Raw genomic sequence first — 14,111 nt, 5'->3', positions numbered from 1 at the left:
GCCGCCGCGGCTACACTCCATTGTATTGATTTGATGAAATAAAATGAGATCACGCTGAAATTATCGTTTCATTTTACCTTCAAACTACTAGCTCACTGAGCGGCTCATACGCACTGTGGAGTCTGAGGAAAGCAAAAGGAACGAAATCAAACTGCAATATCTTTTAAATCCTAAGTTTAATATATACAAAAGGAAATACACGTGCGGCGGGGCGCGGGGCCCAGGGGCCACGGGTGCAGGTGGGGGTGGGCGCCCCCGCTACCCTCCGTCGTACTCAAATGTCTCACTGTATGATGCTTAGTCAATACGTTCGAAGTGGCACGCGGCTCGTGCGGCGCGGGGTGGAGGTGGGGGGGTGGGGGGGGGGGTCAAACATTCGCTCCACACCATGGGAAACAAACTGCTGCTGTGTCAACCTCGGTATATTTATATTTTATGTTATTATTATAGTCTCGTAAAGTAGCAGACACTCGCCACACAAGATTATTTAATATAATATTTATGGTTTTGCGCCGTAAAAGAACTGATATTTAAGATCAAATAGGGTAGATGCGTAATCGGTTTTATTTCTTATATAAAAAAAATTTTTGTTACATCATAGCGCAATAAAAATATTTATATTCGCTCAAAAATAAATAAGTTACAAGTGTTGAAACAAAATGGAAGTGATAACTGTGAAAAACCAGTATATGAGTGAAAACAGGCAGATATTTTGAAACTTCAAGATAGATCCAAACCTAATTTTATCACATTTCGATCCAGCGATTAAATTTTCTTCCCCCACCTCCTACTTCGTTCAGTAAGTAAGGGCGGCTTAAAAAAATAATATTAAAATTTTATTTTAGGCGTAACGTACCTAGATTCAAAATTCCATCCAAATCGGACCAGCCGTTTCCGAGAAACCAATCACATATAATATATAATTTTACCGCGTTTAAACAAGAAGATTAATAAAATAATGGATAAAAACAAACAAAGGCATCTACCATATTGTCTAGAAATCGAATCGAACGAGGCCTGGGAAGTGAGAACCGACCGGCTTACCACATCACCACCCACATAAGAAACATGTATAAGCACAAAGTAAATAAATACGTTACATATTAGCAGAGCAGGATTAAAAAAATAACCGCTTAAAGTCGATCAAGGCGTACGCCCCCCCCGCCCCCCCCGCTCTCGCCTACGCCGACACCCACCACAACCCGCGCCGCACCGCACCACGTTACATGTTATTTAGACAATCACTTCTAAACATCTTTACATAAACATAATATCTGTTGTAGAAATAAATCGAGTACTGCATCTTTTACATAGTTTGAATTGAAACCCGGCCGCTTGGAGGCGCGGTCGTATTTGAACGTGTCGCGTCCAATTCATAAGGATTCATTTCTCCGGATACAGCAAATATATGCAAAAAGCGACCGCTTCCGACACGAGTGCACCTCGGCGAGAACCACCTCTGGCTCCGCCGCCGCCTTCGGCTCCGACTCCGCCGCCACTTCGCCACCGACCGACCGACGTCACGGCACCGCCACCGCCGTCGGCATCCGTGTCGGCGGCGGTGTCGGCGGAGGCGTCGGCGGTGGCGTCGGCGGCGGTGTTGGTGGGGGCGGAGGCGTAGGCGGCGGTGTCGGCGGAGTCGGCGGCGTCGGCGGCTACTGGCGCCTGTCGGCCAGCGCCGACTGCTGCGACAGGTGCGACAGCGCGGACTGCGCCGACGAGCACATATCCTGCAAGCACACGGCTGCTGCAGTACTGGTCAGGGCCGAGGGGAGACGTGCGGGTGGGGAGGATGTGCGCTCACCTGGTATGAGAACTGTGGGAACTGTTCCTCCTGTATCTGCGCCAGGCCGCTGTCAGACTCCGGCGGCGTCAGCTCGACACTTTCGCCGGTGAACTCCGAGTCGAAGTAGCGCGTGTCTGTCTCCGATTCTACCTGTGGCTTGAATGGCGGCGGGATCTGTAACGACACGAGTGAGTGAGTGAGTCAGATGCGCGGATGCGGGTGTGCGAGAAGTGAGAAGCGGTCGCGGTGTGACACATACCCGTTTGGCGACGAGGTCGGCCCAGTTGATGGACGCGAAGAAGGGGTGGTTCATGATCTCGTGGGCGTCGTCAGGCCCGGCGCCGAGGCGGGAGGCGGGCGCCTTGGTGAGCAAGCCGGCCAGCAAGGCGCGGCACGCGGCTGACAGCGTGCGCGGGAACCGAACCTCCTCCTTCACGATGAGCGTGAACAGCACGTCGTGGTCACGGTTGTAGAAGGGCAGGCGGCCGCACGCCATCTCGTACATGACGACGCCGGTGCCCCACCAGTCGACGGCGGGCCCGTAATCGGTGTCCTCCAGCACCTCCGGCGCGAGGTACTCGGGCGTGCCGCAGAACGTCTTGGTGGTGCGGCCGTAGGTGATGTTGACCTTGCACAGCCCGAAGTCGGCGATCTTGATGTGGCCGTCCTTGTCCAGCAGCAGGTTCTCGAGTTTGAGGTCGCGGTAGATGATGCCCTCCGCGTGCAGGTACCCGAGTGCGGACACGATCTCGGCGCCGTAGAAGCGCGTGCGTTCCTCACTGAAGTATCGCTCGCGCGACAGATGGAAGAACAGTTCGCCGCCGTTGGCGTACTCCATTACGAAGCACACGCGGTCCGCTGTCTGGAACGAGTAGCGCAGCGCCTGCGCACAACACACACTTACGCATAAGAGTAGCCATATTACGCTTTATAAAAGTTCTGATAATACACGAATAATATTAATCATTTTTGCGAAATAAAGAAAAACATTGCCTTAAACCTTTTTAACCCCTAAGGGTTAGACAAAAATATAGTTTATCGTGCATGTCAAGACTTTTACTTTAGCCCCAGGGAGACCCTTATCACATCACAGGACAGAGCACACTTAGCGAAAAGTCAATGCCCTGGTTGCACCTCTTCCTACCCCCTCATAAAGGCGTGATACGTACCGTGAGAAAGGGATGCTTAGTTTTCTTGAGCACGCGGTTCTCAGTGATGGTGTGCGCCACCTCGTCCTTCTGTATGATGAGATGCTTCTTGAGTATCTTCATGGCGTACAGCTTGCCAGTACCTTTCTCGCGACTCAGCACCACCTTGCCGAACGTGCCCTTGCCCAGCACCTTCACGAACTCGAACTTCTCCAGCGTCTGGGTTAGTTTTAAATCATAGTTATCAATGCTTGTGAAAAATATTTTATTATATTATTAGTATTTGTTTTTACACGGAGACCTGCCGCATTACGGCTACTTCTTACAAGATGAATATTAGCGAATGGAATTTGTCCTTTTAAAAAATCGCGTTCATCAGGGGAACAAGAAGCCGTCACCTCACGATAGATTTCTATGAGTTTGTTATTTTCCAGCTAGCTGGGTAATGCGGTAGAGAAATGTATAGATTTCTACAAAGCTCTACGCTCTAGAGCACACTAAACATTTATTTCCTAATATCCCTGTGTACCTGCTCGCTCGTGCTGGTTGCTCCCGAGTCGAATTATACAGGGTGTCCCAGAAAGTTGTGACAAACGGAGGCCCAGAGATAGAGCCCCCCCCTTGGGGAATCCGAATCACTTCCATGTATGTTCCGCGATTTTTCATAGTTTTCGAGTTATGAATATTTTTCTGAATTTTTGAGAATGTTCGATTTTAACGATTAAATAATTTCTTTTTAAAAAAGTATAACACTTATTCGAGATTTTTTTATTGCAACAAAATTTCCATTAGTTGTACTTTTTTGCTAAAAACAATCAACTTCGTAACTTAAAGATAATTATGAAAATGTTGGTGTAAAGTGAAAAACTTACGTTCTACGAATTATAACTTAAATTTTCTTCTTGAAATTAAAGAACTAAACCGGTGACTTCGTGGTTCTAAGGTAGGCCAAAAACTTCTCCAGACTATCAACTCACATATTCATTAAAAAAACATAGTCCTTCACGGGGGGGCTATTTTTGGCTAAAATTAGCCTTAAAAGACTGCAAGGTGGAAAACTCCTAAAATTTGCCATTAGATTACAATTATTTTATTTTACTTCTCATCACTCCTAAGGTTAATTAGTTTGTAAACTAACCGAAAATGACTGCAAGAAAGCTATAAGTTAAACATTTGGATATTCTTGTGTTGAAGTTCAATTAATTTTGTATGATTCGTTCTCGTGGTTTAAAGTTTGTAAACGTGAGTGTAACTCTTTTACCTGCGATTACAATGGGCCGAGGGGATAAGATACCGAATTATGGTTATGACGACAAAATAGGTTTAAGTATTTCTTTTTGTAATTATTACGTAATATTGCTTGTTACAAATAAATATTTTTTCTTTTCAATGCTCTCCACACGCAGAATGCCGTGTGTGCTGAAACCCACAAGCAGACAGATTGTCGGCTCGCGTATGCCTGCGCCGGTGCGCGCGCACTTACAAATACACTCTACAGACACTTCCACTATACTCATATTTTAAAAATATTGATAGGTACGTAACGATAATCTGGTTATGAACTTTGATATAATTTAAGGAGACAGGTAATGTGTTTTCCAAGGAGTTGGTGCGGCTACCTCTATTCCGTAAAATGCAACTTCTCCGGCGATATAAAGCTTGACACCATCGTATTACGGACTCAAATACACTAACGAGTTCAAATTTAAAAACATGATTGCCTGACAATTTTAGGTGACAGAAACGCAAACAACCATGCAGCCTAATAAACTGATCAATGATTACAATGTTCTCCGTAGAATTTATAATTGATAATTTTTTAGTAATAAGCAGAAATCCACATGCAATAAATAAAATCATCAGGTATGACGCACTATAAAAGTTTTCGACGACATGTTGACTTTATGGTTAAATGTTTACAGTATCTCATAGTTCTATTGATAAGTACGTATGTAAGTACATAGTTGAAACGAATAAAGATGTGCACGTCGCATTGTTTTCACACACAGCGCTTTGGTGCAAAGTGCGGCGGCGCAGGGAGGGGTCGAGCGGGGCCGGGCGCGGTTGGGCGAGGTTTGTTTGTCGCGCGCTTCCGAGAATCATAACAACATGACGCATCACGTGCACTTTTCCTGTTCACCAAAATACAGCGCCCCGCATCGGACCCGTCCGAGCCGCTCACCGCCGCCGCACCGCCCGCCGCCTCGCCGCGGTCCACGGCTAACACCATCAACCCTACGCGATAATCCACACGCACCGCAAGTACAACCCCTGCAGACAGACCGTCGGCCTCGAATATCAATCTACCTTCATAGTGTATCTTAATTTGACCTCAGTTGAACTCGCTCAAAAAACACCGATATTTTGTTAATTACTCCTGTAGGTTTATTAAGACTAACTTGTCTATTCTTGAAGAACTCAAGCTTCGCAAAAAGACCAGGCTCTCCAACATATGCCTGCGTAGAATCTTTGAGTTATTCTTCTGCTGATAATTTTCAGAAACTCATATTCACCGGAAAATGGAGAGCAAGGGACCGAGAACCAGGGACCTAATATGCTGGTGTGATCATATCTGCACCACACCCAAGTTAAATGTCGCTAGAAGCCAGTGGTATCATAACATCGTGCGTAAAAATTAATCCTCGATGAAGATTCCAACATTGGGGAATCGAAGCGAGGATACACTAATTAAGATTCCTCCTCAATTGAAGACCAAAAGAGACAAGATCAATGCGTCGAAGATCGTGTGCCGGGCATTCGCCTGGGGCCTAACGCCGGCACTGTCAAGGAGCACCAAGAAAAAAGGCCTTGCAAAAATCTGCCGGAGCCTCTCGCGTTGGTTTTCGTTAGAATTCTAAATAGCTTCATATATAGGGAGCCGATATACGAAACCGTTAATCTTTTTTAGCCCCTATTAATTGACATAGATGGCGTTGTTTATCGTACAAAGTAAATAAAATCAATTTTCAGACACCCTTCTTAGACCACTCACAGTCCAGACAAATGTTGATGTATAGCTTAATTTTGGTCTGGGAATGTTTATATCAATTTCTTGTCAAGTCCAATTGATAAAAAAAATTAATATTCCTACCTATCGCAAGACAAGTGTGGCCTGACCTATGTATGGTTCCTGTTATTTTAAAAGCAATCATCAAATTAATGTTAATAATGTCAACTAACGAGTAGTAACTAGAGGGACATAAATACAATAATCGTAATATGCCTTAAATGTATGTATGCCTATCATTGCATCCCATATATTTACATTTCCTTACTTTTTTATATCAATACATAATAAAAAAAAACAATAAATGTTCTGCCACATTCTGTATGCAATGAATGGAATACAACTGATTATAATTAAACAAAGAGTACATTACTGTGGCACAACAAACACAAGCTGATCAAAACAGGTAAAAATAATTGTTTACCATAATATATCTATATTTATATAATATATAACAAAATTCAGTGAGTTGTCCAAGCACAAATAAATACTGTCAATAATTTTATCTGTTTTGTTTAAAATTACGAACATCAAAGTTACATCATCTAATCTACACCCATTGTCTAGGACTTAGGTGTAGGGCACATTCCGTAACTACTTACTATGTAGCTTACTTTGCTTCACCTGTCTCATAGCACATCTAGTATTCTATTTATGCTGAGTATAATAATATATAACATACAGAGGGTCTCGTGAAATTATACATTTGCAGCTTATATCAGCATGCCTGTAAAGTATGCCTGAGACCGAACTTGCTCCAGATTCTCAGTGTTTGGGCATGATATGGGCTTACCAGCTTTTAGTATTGAGGGTACTAAAAAGAAAAATAAAGTGTGCATTGAATGACATTCATATTGACTTGGAAAATAATAATAAAAGGTTCTTAGTCTTAGTTAAACAAACCTTATTCAAGGGGTGTTTGAACCGCCGCTCTGGCAATGCCCATGGAGTATGATATATCCCTGAGACTTTGTATGCCAGGTTAAAACATGGAACTGGTACATATAACAGTAACCTGTGTCCTCCCCTCAGGCAATTCCTTTGCACTCAAACATCTAATTCATGCGCTAGTACTGGTGGATAATTGTTGCATGCTGAGGCACAGTGGAATGTGTGTACTTCTTGGTTGCACACACATATTTCTGCTCTACATATCTTTAGAACCCTTATCATTACCCCCTCTACCCTTGTGGGGCCATTGTAGTTGCTAGGTGGGTGTTTGCTTGTACATACTGTTTGCAGGGTATCCCGGGGAAAACTCCAAAGTTTCTTAAAGAACCTACCACATGTCTTTACAAATTAACTGACAGAAACTCTTCTCACCTGATGACTGACAGATTAAATAATATCCAAAATTGGATGAAAATATTCTAAATGGCTGACAAAGCTAATTAAAAACATACATAATCATTAAATATTTAAAAAACCGTACTGGATAGAAATAATCCATAATCTGAACATGGAATAATGAAAAAGAGAAAGAAAATAAAACCTCCTAAGTAAATTATGTGTATTGTAAGAAATAAGGTCTGACAAGTATTACAGCTATCTTTGAATAAAATAGATGCACCAAAGTATGGTAATGATAAAATGGTGTAATACATTTTTACTAAATCTATATCCTTATCCTTAAGTTTATATCCTTGGCCTCAAACATCCAGTTGTAAATCAAAAGTACCATTTAATGAATATTATTGTTGGTCTACATATTTAAATCATTTTTCAACTATCTATGTTGTAAAAATAAAAAGAACTATAATTGAAAAACTTAGTTAGAAGATGTTTTAAATATTTATCAAAATATAATGTTCATTAAAACAAGTCCACTGTAAAATCATGTTTTATGTGTCATAGTGAATGGGAGCCATCTATATTTTTTTTATTGCTTTGAACAATGAGACAAGCTTGCTATTCATCTGATGGTAAGCGATAAACTGCCCATAAATAGTAGAAAGACCATCAATCATCTTGAACTTAAAAGTATTGTTTGCGCATTGCACTGCGCTTGCCACTCTGAGACATGTAATGTTAAGTCTTATTATGTCCAGTAATTACACTAGCTACAATGTCCTCGTCAAACGAGAACACAATAATGACTACACACTGCTGCTCAGCAGAAATAGGCTCTGTGGTGGTACCTACCCAGGCAAACTTGCATATGAAAGACCTACTACTAGTAAATATACATATTAACCCGATATGGTTGCAAAATACAGATCCACTGACATTCAATGTTTTATTGATTAGGGAAGTGTATCAGCATCCTTGACACTGTAAGCTCTTGCATATAAAAATAGTCATGATGTGCATAAAATGGTAAAACATCAACTTAATACTAATAACTATATTTCTGTACATATTTTTGTTGACACAGAATCTTAATTTTTTTATAACGGAGATTAAAAGAAACATATTAGAATCTAGAGAACTGAGCTTCCCTTCTTAACCTTTCTAGAATACAGTAAAAGGTGAGTTTAATTCTAACGTTTTTCCACAAATGCACAGCAAACTTAGATAAATCCATAAAAATTATGAAAGGTAACAACTGTAAACAACCACAGATATGTGAAACAAAATGTATGAGTCATATGAGTGTGCAAGTAACTTACTATACGGCGAGGATCACGGAAACTGGTGCCGAGCTGAGCTATGTCCCCGTCGTCAGCGTCCGAGAGCACGGTGCCGCTGGTGCTGGGCCCGCCGACGCTCAGCTGCGACGCCACGTACCGGATGGCCGCCACCCACTCCTCACTGCAACACACACGGCCTCCGTACACAGCTGATCAGCACATGCCACTCACTATGTCACTGGGAACTAACCGTTCCCTCTCGGTGTCGACGGAGAAGTTGCGCTCGATGACGGTGGTCCACTGCAGGCCGCGGATGGTGAAGGTGTAGGGGCGCGGCTTGTCCACGGCCATGATCTGGCAGTCGCGTACGGTGAACTTGTTGAGCGGGTCGCGGTAGTTGTTGCGCTCTGGTTGTGCTTTGAAGCCCACCAGGTCGCCAGTGTCGAACAGGATGAAGTAGCGATCGCGCCAGTTGCGGATGTGCTCGCCGCGTTTCTGCAACCATCCTTCTTTAACGATGTTACCGGGCGCCGCCTCCGCCATCGCCCCGCCGATTGCCACTTGCCACTCGCTGTTTGATAACAAACTGCGGCCCGTGTGGCCAGCACCACGTTTCGCAGTTTTGTGCTGCAGCACGAGTTTCACCTCAACTGGTTCGCGCCGAGAGCACCAATACTGATCATTTTCTTGTTTGCGTAAACTTTATGCGAAAAATACGTTTTTCCTTACAGAAAATACAAACGTAAGCGACGTTACGACGTAGGTACGTAGCCTCGCGGTAGTAAAGTTATAAATTGCCAGGGTGGTTTAGTAATATTCGTAAACAGTACAAACTTATATGGGCAATATAATGAAAAAAAGAGAGATTGAAGAGAGGCGAGATCCACACATGTTATTTGTATTTGGTCGGATAATAGCCTATTTTGACAATTTAGTTCTAACTGTCTGCCACCAGAGGTGCAAGGGGCGCTATTTAGTATTTTTTTTTGTTTTGAAACACGTTCTATTTTATTATGCAAAATAATAAAACATATTTAAGAAATAACAGGTTTTTAAAAAATGTTGACTAGGCAATGCATATTTCCAAACCACAGTCATCTTAGTATAAAATATGTGGTTGAATTGCTGCACGCTTACAATTTCGTTACACAATAATATTTATTTCAGTAAAAAAAATATCTGATGTTAATTACAAGTAACAAATATAATTTGAAAATAGCAAATAAAAAATTTACAACTTCAGCAGTTTTTAGTAGGTACTCTGCGACTGCGTCTCTCTGCTCTCAGGATTAAAATTATTGAGTGTGTACAATAATTTCTTTATTTATTTGAGTTGACAGTTGTCATTGTAATTACGAATATAAAGTTTCGTATTTTTGGACGATATGTAATCAACAATGTACGCGAAAAAACATCAACTTCACTGGTGCAACCACTAGTAATTGATGTATTCGTTATTTTAGAATCATGAATTCGTGCATAAATTATTTGTCAATAGTCTAAATAGAAACAAATCCGTTAAAAGTATGTACATAAATAAATATTGTATCTAACAATAATAGACACATATAATTATTTTTTTAATGCTCTCAACACCAGACACGTTGTTTTGACAGCTGTCACTAACATACCTAGTGTATCGTTGGGAAATGTCACAATGACAATTGACATAAAAAGAAATTGCTATTCGCTAATAATTATGGAATGATTGATTCACAAAGAATACACACGTAATAATTTTATAAATGTCAGAGGTGTGTGCTCTTAGGTTTTGAACCTGCGGACAATCGTCTAGACCAAGATAGACAATCCTTTCCACTCCCAACTAAGCTATCGCCGCTTTTTTGCAATTATAATAATTATAATTGGTTTGATTTTAAATTATAATTTATATCAAACCAGAAAAAAAATGCCAATTTTTGATTACCTGATTTTATAGTTTTGTTTTTGTGTTTGGTATCTGCATTTATTACTTGACATTAGCAAAATCATCGATAAATAGACGGTGGTAGCCATAATACGAAAGAAGAACGTAATATAAAATTAGTATTTACCATTATACTTAGAGGGTAGATGTAAGGACAATCGACTCTGTGTATGAAAGAATTTTCGTCGAAATATGTTAAATCAACGTGGCGCTACAATAAAGGGTAAATTTTAAAGAAAGCGACAAAAGTTGTTACAGTAAGATAGACTGTTGTATAAACTTTTATAACAGCATAAAACAAACTTTAAACGTGATATTTAAAGTTCACAAAAATTTAATTACTCTTTATACTTTTCTCACAGCATAATACTTATATTTATTTGGGTTAAGTATATTTATAAAATTCTTTTGGACTATGTAAATTGGTGAAAATTTATATAACTGTGAGTACTGTTCCTAACAAATCTTATCATCAAACTCAATCCGTCTGCAACTACTACATTCATACCATACCCTGTATATACACCAGCGCCATCTAGACAGTTAACACCTTACAGCTGGATACTTTTTAAACTTTTTCTTCACATAAGACTGTAAAAAAATTCTCGTTAGAATTCTTATTTTTTTGGTTAAAATCACTATAGATTTTAACTTTTAACAGTAATTTACTAATTTCATACAAGATCTGCTGCCCAGAGCTTCCCATTAGTTATTGTTGATCGTCATAAATCAATAACTTGATTATCTTTCCGCTGGTAATAAAAATTATTGAAAATAACATCAAAGTTTTCAAGCATATCTATAGATTTGCTCGTGGCTTCGCCAACGTTAAAAGGTTTTCGGCGATAAAAGTCCCGCTATATATTTTCCGGGATAGAAATTTGTCCATGTCCTTAATGTTCTTTATATTTTAAACTATCTCCATACTAGATTGCAACGACATCCGTTGGGTAGTTTTTGCGTTTATCGCGTTCAGACAGGCCGACAGATGCGGCGTGGACTTTATTTTATTATTTATTTTTTAGAACTTTAGAGAAACAATTCCGTCCTATATGTTTGAGTCGTAACTTTAGAGGTTACGCAGCGCACCCAATGGAAGTTCAGAAATGGAATAAAATTTCTACGTTTTTATAAAAAAATTAATTGACGCTCCGCTTCTATTGGACATAGCGTGATGTTATAATATAATCTATAGCCTTCTTCGATAGATGGGCAACACAACGCACAGGGGCGCAGCTAGGCGTGGACGAAGTGGGCCTTGCCCACGGCCTTGTACTTAAAGGGGCCTCGCGAGGCCTCTTTAGATACGATGCCAACAGATTTCAAATCTCTGTTTATTTTTAAATTTAACAAAATACCTAAAACAAAAATTGGTCATACTCGTCACTTTCCTGATCTTGAAATAAAACAAAACATAACTTCTTGTTTTACGTTTTATAAAGAATTTTACCGGTGGTAGGTCTCTCATATGTGAGAGTCCGCCTGGGTTCGCAATGTCTATTTTTGCCGCCAAGCAGCAGTGTGTAGTCACTGTGGTGTTCTGGTTTGAAAGACATTGTAGCCAACGTAACTGCTGGACATAATAAGACTTAACATCTCAGGATGGCGAGCGCAGGGGAATGTTAAATAATACTTTGTAATTCTAGGTGTTGCTGTTTATGGGCGGTCGTATCGCTTACCATCAGGCGAACGGCAAACTTGTCTTGTCATTCAAAGCAAAAAAAAGCACCCACATTTATAGTTTTCATTTTGTCATAAATAGGTATCTATGTCGTGTAAAAGCATGTTTGGTAAGATAAATTTATTGGGTAATTATTGGGAACGAAAATAAAGGGGCCTTGCTGATACGACTTTGCCCACGTCTATAATAGTCCAACACAAAAAAAATCGGTACGAAGTAGTTACTGAGACTAGCGCGTTCAAACAAACAAACTCTAGCTTTATATAATAGTAATGTATAGATGGGGTAGAACATTTATATATTAACAGATAAGTAACAGTATAAATAGGTATTGTTACGAAGGCTAGGTAGGTTGAAGAACGTATTCGTGAATTTTGGAATGATACTTGCATGAAATCTCTCGGCCCACACATACAGAGTAGGTACAACTTACAAAAACCTATTACATCTATTGGATATCATTGTTGTCTGTACGCAACTTGATACCTCTCTAGTATGTGTTAACTCATTTATCTACAGTGAACAGTCTCAGTAGAATTGAGAACAACAAATTATACCCCGACTAAAAGAAGGGGTTTAGGATCGCGTATTTTTAATAAGGTATTTTTACTAAGTATATGTGGAATGAAATTTAAATATGGATAAATAAAGTATTTAGTACTTACCTTACACATTTACTATTCGATTCACATAAATAGAACATAAAGATGATTTTAGTGGCACAATAAACAAAAATGTGTCTTATACAAATCTAAAGTTCAAACTAAATCGCAGTAAAAAACATTTACTCATAATATAATAGGTACTATAAATGGATGATATCCTAGTTGGGAATAGTAGTTCAGAAATGGCTATTGATCCCTTTAACAGTGAAAGAAAACACCGTCAGGAAATTTTCAAACCTGAGAATACTCCATAAGAATTTCGAAGGTACACATGAAAGCTGTCAATCCACACTAAGCTAGTGTGGTATACTAAGGCCTAATTATTCGTCTCTCCCCGCCGCGTCTCTCGCTCTGAAAGCAATGAACTAGACAACTACCAGATGGATTTGATACTGTTTTTACCAATAAACGAAGTGATTCAAGAGGAAGGTTTATGTGTATAATTCAATTCTTAATGTTTTCTAAGACAAAAAAAAGCAAATATGCCCTGCTACCCGTGCTAAGCTGGGGCCGATTGCTAGTTTAATATAAATCAAAATTATTGTGCTGTAAATGGTACCTGCGGTCCCTTACTTCTTTGCCCACTTGCGTGACTATTGCGCAAAGGAAGGTGTTATTCCAGCCAATTTCAAAAACAAAGGGTAACTACATATGAACGTTTTCGTATTTAATTAAGCCTTATGGCTGACCGATATCACAGAACACCGAGAGCGAGCGCTGATCAAAATATGACACGCAAATCACGCGACTCCGGTATCTGATTTCTTTGTAGTGTAATCATAGCTTACTTTCTCCTCTCATCCTTTAATAAATTAGCTCGGTGGGTACTTACTGATGGTGTTGTCAATAACACGTTAAGCAAGTAGTTGTTTTTCATGCGCATATCCCGCTACTGAAACCTAAATTGTTGAATACTACTACTTGACTACAGGGTATTATTGTCTAACTGTAGTTGGTTAAATTACCTATCTATAGTGTTAGTTTAAATTATAAAATCTCTGTATCGAGTTATGTGCAAAGCATGGCTCGACCGGAACTGAAACTTTTTATAATGTATGGAAACATGAGTTACACTCAATGCAAAAATCTTAAACATTAGTGAGTTGCGGGCGATACATTGATTTATAGTTTCAATTTGACGTAGGAGGTTAGGCGGTGGGCTTCCCACGCTGAATGTTGATGAAGCGAAGAGAAAAAGATATTGCATAAGAGGACGCGAGTGTGGAGGCAAAGAGTAGCGGGCAGCGGGCAGGAGGCAGGAGGCTCGTGACACTTGAACTTTGCAACGCGCAGGCGGCGTTGCGCGCGCCGCCCGCAGCGCGGTCGA

The 14,111-nt window shown here is 40.4% G+C and overlaps 1 protein-coding gene and 1 long non-coding RNA gene across 2 annotated transcripts; one reads left to right on the top strand and one right to left on the bottom strand.

Annotated features, from left to right (window-relative positions):
* Positions 1-159: 159 nt before the first annotated feature.
* On the bottom strand, positions 160-9,324 carry LOC115446149 (RAC serine/threonine-protein kinase). The gene is made up of 6 exons (XM_030172709.2): positions 8,762-9,324; positions 8,551-8,692; positions 2,956-3,153; positions 2,046-2,669; positions 1,805-1,960; positions 160-1,730 (listed from the first exon to the last, which is right to left on the bottom strand). The coding sequence occupies exons 1-6, from the start codon at positions 9,052-9,054 to the stop codon at positions 1,656-1,658; spliced, it is 1,488 nt and encodes a 495-aa protein (XP_030028569.1). The 5' UTR covers positions 9,055-9,324; the 3' UTR covers positions 160-1,655.
* LOC119188985 lies at positions 4,710-6,158 on the top strand. Its single transcript, XR_005112190.1, has 2 exons — positions 4,710-4,797; positions 5,434-6,158. It is a non-coding gene; the product is annotated as an uncharacterized LOC119188985 (long non-coding RNA).
* Positions 9,325-14,111: the final 4,787 nt, after the last annotated feature.

The sequence above is a fragment of the Manduca sexta genome, chromosome 11, assembly GCF_014839805.1.
Source record: "Manduca sexta isolate Smith_Timp_Sample1 chromosome 11, JHU_Msex_v1.0, whole genome shotgun sequence".
NCBI lineage: Eukaryota > Metazoa > Arthropoda > Insecta > Lepidoptera > Sphingidae > Manduca > Manduca sexta.
This window is presented reverse-complemented; position numbering and strand designations above follow the sequence as displayed.